Source organism: Branchiostoma belcheri, unplaced genomic scaffold (genome assembly GCF_001625305.1).
Source record: "Branchiostoma belcheri isolate BF01 breed outbred unplaced genomic scaffold, Haploidv18h27 scaffold24, whole genome shotgun sequence".
Lineage (NCBI taxonomy): Eukaryota > Metazoa > Chordata > Leptocardii > Amphioxiformes > Branchiostomatidae > Branchiostoma > Branchiostoma belcheri.
Window position 1 is genome coordinate 1,165,225 of NW_017803843.1, and position 7,407 is coordinate 1,172,631.

At 43.3% G+C, this 7,407-nt stretch overlaps 3 protein-coding genes and 1 pseudogene across 3 annotated transcripts in view; 2 read left to right on the forward strand and 2 right to left on the reverse strand.

The window, feature by feature from the left end:
- The window catches only part of LOC109471175 (protease-associated domain-containing protein 1-like), a 4,255-nt gene extending 781 nt beyond the window's left edge, over positions 1–3,474 (forward strand). Inside the window, exons 2-5 of the mRNA XM_019770463.1 lie at positions 962–1,062; positions 1,316–1,425; positions 1,730–1,897; positions 2,399–3,474. Coding sequence (XP_019626022.1) covers positions 962–1,062; positions 1,316–1,425; positions 1,730–1,897; positions 2,399–2,519 — 500 coding nt within the window. The 3' untranslated portion in view covers positions 2,520–3,474. The remainder of the gene's footprint in view (positions 1–961; positions 1,063–1,315; positions 1,426–1,729; positions 1,898–2,398) is intronic.
- A 389-nt stretch (positions 3,475–3,863) lies between these two features.
- Positions 3,864–4,575, reverse strand: LOC109471178 (annotated as a pseudogene).
- A 551-nt stretch (positions 4,576–5,126) lies between these two features.
- Positions 5,127–6,036, reverse strand: LOC109471177 (translationally-controlled tumor protein homolog). Its single transcript, XM_019770464.1, has one exon. The coding sequence runs from the start codon at positions 5,726–5,728 to the stop codon at positions 5,144–5,146; it is 585 nt and encodes a 194-aa protein (XP_019626023.1). The 5' UTR covers positions 5,729–6,036; the 3' UTR covers positions 5,127–5,143.
- A 127-nt stretch (positions 6,037–6,163) lies between these two features.
- LOC109471174 overlaps positions 6,164–7,407 on the forward strand; it is a 6,743-nt gene continuing 5,499 nt past the window's right edge. Inside the window, exon 1 of the mRNA XM_019770462.1 lies at positions 6,164–6,430. Coding sequence (XP_019626021.1) covers positions 6,283–6,430 — 148 coding nt within the window. The 5' untranslated portion in view covers positions 6,164–6,282. The remainder of the gene's footprint in view (positions 6,431–7,407) is intronic.

Sequence of the window (7,407 nt, forward strand, 5' to 3'; positions counted from 1 at the left end):
AATTTCCCATCCAAGCCAGCCTAGCGGGGACCAATAGGCGGGCAGCATTTCGGCCACACCCACAACCCGCGCTTTAGCAAGATATGGTTGAAAAAGATGTTTCTCAAACTTGTTCAAAAGATACATTTGTATATTGTTTTCTGAAATTCTGTGTCTTTGAATAGTTGGAGCAAAATAACTACCGAGCCGAGTTAAACCATTTCGGCACTGGGCTTCTGGTGCTTACGTCGGCCGCGCGGCGTACAAAACAGTATCTTAGGCCAAGTCTTTGTCTGTGAAAATGTAAGAAAAGAGGCCTTGCAGTCCTGTCCTGCCGATGTTGTCCCGATTAAACTTTGTTACCCAGGCGGTATGATCTCGAAAATATGAGTGGCAGCATCTCGATACCCTTTTTAAAGACAAGGTTTGATTTGCCGATTCCGAGTTTCCAGTGCTGAAGCCGCCGACACACCAAGTGTTGACGTACCTTCGGCACTGGAGATCTAGGACGGAAGCCGCCTCATACTGAGTGCTGAGAAAGGAACCCGTAACTTCGGTACTTGCATTATCTTCACCCCAAATACACCAATTCTTACATTGTTTATCTGACATTTCCAACTCCGATTACCTGCCGCGCCGTACGGAAGGATGCTGTTCAACCCCATTGTCGAATGGAATCGACCGCAAAGTGGGCGTGGCGCGGAATGCTGGTCACCCATTGGTCGCCGCTAGGCTATGTGGATGTGAAATTGATGTAGGCCCCCCCCCCCCAGATGTAATGATACTAGTACCTTCTTGGCCCTATAAAACAAAGCAGGATTCCAAAGTTGCAAGTGATAAAATTGATATAAATGCACATTTCTGGCTCAAACTTAAACAAATGTCTTTCGTTTAGAACAGATTTTTAACAGGTCAACTTTCAGTTTGGTGTTGACAGTCATGCTACATTTTGTATAATGTTTATTTTCATGTTTTCCTGCAGCTCATTCCATCAACGAACAACTGTACTTTGAGATTTTGTACCCCCAGGACATCAACTACCTTTTCAAGATCAGGCCAGCAAAGGACTTTGGAGCACCATTTGTAAGTTTGTAATGGGTTGTGACCTGTTTCTGAAAGAGTTTCCAATTCATCATTTTTTTTAGATAGTAGTAAAATACTAATATGTCCACTTTTTTACCTTGTACACTGTACATTTTCTTACTTTTTTCTTAAGTACTGGCAACATTTTTTTCTCCATTTACATCAATTCTTTTTGCTCAAAGCACAAACATACTTTAAGAGATATGTCTTCTCTCAGCATGTATGATAGGACATGTGCTTTCTTGTGTTTCAGGACTTTCACTATGATCACATCCACTTAGTGCCGACAGATCCTGCCCAGTCTTGCTCCTCACTAAACAACGGACAATCTCTACAAGGAGCTATAGCCATGGTAGAGAGAGGGTAGGCATTGATTGTGACCTCATGTTTCGCAAAATCACACCTCAGCATCACTTGTATGCTGTCTTTTCAAAACGTATAGACTCAATTTTAGCCTGCATTGTGTAACTAGCTGCTTACAGTGTTACAGAAACCATACAACTGGAAAAACTTTTCCTCATATGTTGATTTTAAGATGGTGTCAGGTGTTATTTGATCTCATAATTTTTCCTGTTAAACAGATTCCACAAAATAATCAAGCTTTGTGACCAACTACTTATGTTGTTTTTTATAACTGACACCTGGCTGTGCACGTCTTGTTCTATAGCGGATGCTCGTTCATGTCCAAAGCCCTGATGGTGGAGCAGTACGGAGCAGTTGCCGTGGTGATCTATGACAGTAATCAGCAGGACAACGAGCACTGGGTGGACATGATCCAGGACGAGACGGAGAGGGACACCGGCATCGCAGCAGCCTTCCTGCTGGGGAAGGACGGGTCAGCCACTCCACTACCAGCCTGGTGTCCATACCTACTTTAGTTACTGAGTCTCTTTCATCCTCTTCTAATTGTAAAGAGGATGAAAGAGACTCCGTGCAGCTAAAATAGCTTTGAACACGAGACTACTTGATTACAAGCACATGTACTATTGGGAAGTCGTAGTAGTAGTTGAGTGAGTACATGCAGTTGTCATTGGGGTGTAAATACATCATCACTATATATTGGTCAGCTGCAGCTGTTCAGGTACAGTGCTTAGCCCTCTGTGCCATTACTTGTAAGTGATAGTACATTGAGGTATGCAGCACAAGCCACCAGAAGTCCTAGGAAGTAGACTCTAGCGCAGAACATCCAGGGAGCATTGAACACCTCTATCAAAATGTCCTAGAGAGCTAACCCTAGTATAAAAAGGTCCATGGGAATGTTCCCTGTATACATGTATTTCTTTTAATGTGTATCATTGTGTAAATGTGTTTTAACTCAGTGTATGTCTCTGTACAGGTCCATGATCAAGAAGTCCCTGCAGGCCCACCATCTCCCAGCAGCCACCATCAGCATCCCTGTCAACATCACCTCCGTCCCGCTCAACGGATTCAAACAGCCTCCGTGGAGCTTCTGGTGACAGACCCTGTTCTTCACTTCCCCTGGGTGCTGCTCAAGGGCTTTAAATTATAAGTTATGATGAGAGAGTCAGACAGTTAGACTTTAGGCCAGTGGGGATGGAATACTGGTATGTCCACTGGAACAGTCAGAAGGAAGTAAATCAGGGAGAAAATGAGAAAGTCGCCTGGCCATTGCTGTGTTTATCTGATGCTACATACATGTACTTGACCATTTTGGAAGATTAAAATGGGATTAAGATAGGTCTACCCCACTGATCTACATTTCTTTCCAGCAACTTCTGTGACTGTTATCTCAGTTAATCCCTGTATTATGTGTACTTAAATTTTTTATCAACATTTTCTCCATTTGTCCTGGTCATCTGGCAGTAACAAATACAAAAGAATTAGATTGAACTTTGAGAATCTCACATATCAGCATGTTGCACATATAATTACTTAGAAGTATTAAAGTAGAAATGCTTTTTTAATTCTCTTTCTATTGATTGACATTGTTTTCCAAGTCTACTGTAATTCCTAAGTTTCCTAAGCCCAAGAAACAAGTAGATCTGATATGCCATCTGGGAAAGAAAAACAGCTAAGAAAAAGTTCTGATGAGGAACTAGTATAATTTGTAAGGAAAAAGGTTGGATGATCACGTGTTAGTTTTTTTACCCAATCACGTTGCCATGTTTTTTCTAGATTATCACATTTTTGAGAAGAAAATGTCTTTAGCTATATTCTCTTAGCAAAAATTTGTTCTAAAACTACATGCACCAGCTGCTCTGATTGAAACAGCAAAAAAGATCACTAGACTTTGTAATACCACAATAGTAATTGGTCCTCTTAGAATGGTACTTTGCCTTTATATATGATACATTGTAAATGTATTTAGGAAAGCGTGCAATACAGATATGTACTTTGAACAGCTTGAAATTTTCAGTTAATTTGTAAGATGTGGTGGGAGAGAATACATTGAGAAATCATTGCTCATGATTGTCACTGTCATGACGTATTCTTGTGGATCTACATGCAACCAGAAATAAATTCAGGAAATCCGCGGCAACGGCTAAATGAATGATGTGCTTCTCTGCTGGGCAAGTTACTAGTACTACATGGAACATTCTTTTAAACTGTCAGAGCTTTTCTTTGTAGAGCACATGAACAATTGATCCAAACTTTTCTACATCGTCAACACGTAAGTTCCCAGCCAGTGTCCGGGATCTCATCAGCTTCAGTATTTCTCATTCAGCTTCCGTGACGTATCAGAGTGTTCTTTTTTTTTTCTTCTTTAAAGATATGCATATCGATCTTGACACCTGTATATACGTGCGGTAGCTTTCCGGTATTGTGATCATGCTGGGAAGTTGTTATGGGAACAGTTGGATAGTTTTAAAGTAAGTTGCGATAGATTTCCACTGGTGTCCTGCTTACATTATTGAGTTGCCATCTCTTCCTTCAGACCGTCCTTGAGGAAGAGCATGTAGGGAGTGACGCCATCCTCCCTATAGTCCAACAGTGCCACCATGCCTTCGGTATCCGTGTCCGTTTTTCCTGAGAAGAGCTGATAGTAGTTAGCCTGGGTACCATCCCCAGTAGTATATTCGCAAACTCTATAACCAGTTATAGAGTTTGCGAATATACTACTGGGGATGGTACCCAGGCTAGATAGTAGTTGAAGTCCAGCAGAATTTGTTTGACCGCGAGTAGCGCAGAAGCCACGAAGGCCGCCACTCTCTCAGGTTTATGCTCTTCAAGATGTTTCGTGAGATTTTTGACGTATCCTTTCAAATATTCTTTGTACTGGGCCTTGTCAAACAGGGTTTCTTCGAGATGGTGATCAAGGACGATGTCAACTCCGGAAATACTATAGTCATATCCTACCTTTCTCGTCACCGTCTTGCCCTCAACTTCGTAGAAGAAATCGTACTCTGTTGTTTTGACCTTGTAGATATCGCTGAACATTTCGTCGCCGGTGAAAACATCTTTGAAGATGATCATTCCGGCTGACATATGTGTTGTCATGGCACAGAGAAAACTCACAAACAGCATAGTACTTCGTCAAGTTCGTGGACCCATCGTTTTGCCGGAGAAATGCGCGAAGAAGCGATGCCGCCGGGTTCAACAGTCACTCCCGGACTAGGACAGAAGGAACGTATTATTGAACCTGCAGGCCCAGAGAACGAACCCACAAAATGCCACGTCTACATGCAGAAGAACAAGTACAGCCATCAAAGGGATCAGGGTTCAAAGGTTATTATGGTTGACGTGAAAAGTGCAGTCTACCAGAGGAGTAGAAATTGGCCAAATAGACAAATGTTATGAAAGGGGAGTTAATCCGCTTAAGTAGTACAGTTGGCCGAAATCGTCCTTCTCGATTTCTTCTGTGTTGTACTTCTGAGGATGTGTGCTCTGGTCCTTATGTTCCTGTTCTTATACTCTACTATTACATTCAGGAAGGCGGCGGCTTCGTAATGCATTAAATTCGGTACGTACGTGAACAAGGCGCTTCTCTCTTTGACTTAGGTTCGGCAGCTTTCGGACGAGTGCCAAAGCTTGGAAGTTTACGGCAGTTCGATTTGGAAATGTGCCATTGAAGTTTGCGATAGATTTCCACTAGCGTATATTGTTTATATACATCATTGAATTAAGCCCTCTCTTCCCTCAGGCCGTCCTTGAAAAAGAGCATGTATGGAGTGATTCCATCCTCCCTATAGTTCAACAGTGCCACCATGCCTTCCTTATTCTCCGTTTCGCCTATGAAGAACTGCCAGTTTTCTAAATTCTGCACAATGTGTTTGACCGCGGGTGTTGCAGCAACCATGAAGGGTTCCACCCTTTCAGGTTGTTCCTCCTCTAGATGCTCCTTGACCTTTTTCATGTATTCCTTCATATATTCCATGTACTCGTGCTTGGTAAATTGTGTTTCTTGGAGATTGTGATTAAGAACGATGTTAACCCCGGACACGGCTGACTCGTCGATACTCTCTGCAACCTCCTGGGCGGTAGCGTCACCGCCGATCAAGCTATCGTCAACTGAACCTTCCTTTCTCGTCACCACCTTGCCCTCAACTTCGTAGAAGATCTCGTCTTCCGATGTTTTGACCTTGTAGATATCGCTGAACATTTCGTCGCCGGTGATAGCATCCTTGTAGATGATCATTCCGACTGACAAATGTGTTGTCGTGGCACAGAGAAACAGCACAAACAGCATGGCACTTCGTGGACCCATGTTTTAGCCGCAGATTGAGCAGTTGAGCGCGAACGTTGAACAACGAATCTGCGGCGTCGACTCAGCAGACCAACTCCCCCTGGATTATTGCCTTTCTATTTGGACAATTTCTTCTCTTTTCAGCCGCTTCCAAAGCCCGTCAGAGGCTAATACAGTGTAGTGAACGTAGCCCAAATGGCATCACAGGACAACGGCGGTTCCGGGTTCAAAGGTTATAAAAATTTTGTGAAACTTGTAAGACGTCTTTCCATGGCTAGTATATGAGGGCCTATGAGTTGAGAAGAGTAGAGTAGAGACTTCGGTCGGGTACCGGGCAAGACTCAGGAAACGAAGACTGTGAAACGTATCTGTGTCGACCTTCGCTATGATATGCAGTTACAGATGAAGTCGCTATGTGGCGCTTCAACACAAACTAGGTCTGCGTAATGCATGACGCAGGGCAAAGGAAGCGTCACTAGCAGAGGTTTGTTTTGATCTGCGATTAAGTGGTTCGCTATTTTCGATATCGGTCAGGCCTTCATAATGGATTGAAATGTCGTAGTGCACAGCAAAAGATGTTTTCCCCGGATGGAGACCTGGATATTCTGTCTGAGGACGGAGAGTTCGCCGCAAAGCTGTCAAGGTCCGGCCCCCCTCCCCACGGCTATGCAGGCCAGCCGAGGACCGAGGCTCCTCAGACCACTACCGACTCCCATGAATCAGGTAATGTTTAGTAAGCCCGTTTATGTCAAGGGGCTTCATAACGTCCTTGGTTACATGGGCATGTCGTTATTGGAAACTATTCCGTGGTATAAAGGGGGGGGGGTGATGTCTACAACTTGTTTATTTTTGTGTGACCTAGATTTCAGACAGGTCTGAAAAACAATATCTTATGTCAATAGAATGGCTATCGATTTTCGCCCTGTAACCGTTAACACCAAGAAAACGTTAACCTTCAATGCAAATTTGTATCTACTGTATTTTATGCATAACGTTACATACAGATACAACACATAACTTTACATAAATTTATTTTGACGGAGTACACACATACCAACACGCATACATACGCATGCATGCATGCACAGTATTGCACACACATACCACATACGCAAGTAAGTTCAACCAACACACATACACATATGCACCCACATGTAATAACCAATATACATAATGTTATTCTAGTAGACATAACTTTTTCACCTCTCACTTCACTTCACATTACATAATATATGCATGATCTTTGACTTTCGGCGTGGCTATTTACACTCCCGGAGTGTATATAAAAGACAAATAGATTTTATTTACACTCCGAAATACTAGCCTCCTTGGTAGGCCCAAAACCTGGGTTTTTGTGAGTGTTTGAGGATTCAGGGGCACCAAGTTTAAACCTCGGTGTTCAAGTTTATCTTAGTGGATGATGAAAATCAGAAAACAACACGGAAATCCCCACCGAAGTTCGAAAACACAGGGTTTTGACCTACGACCCGAATGTCAGCCAATCAGCACTCGACAGGGATTTCCCGCTATTTTTCGTCTCCCGCTGAGGCCTGGTCTCTCGCGCCAACATGGCTGCCGCGCCGTCCCTACTGAAGTTAGGGGACGAATTTCTCACTTGGGCAGAGTTTAAGGCAGCACTGGACAACTATCAAGAAACAACACACGCTGAGCTCAGTAAGATCAGTAGCAAGAAGGTGGAA

Excerpts from the sequence above, each read along its gene's own strand:
- LOC109471177 (XM_019770464.1), bottom strand. The coding sequence starts at position 5,728 with ATGGGTCCACGAAGTGCCATGCTGTTTGTGCTGTTTCTCTGTGCCACG.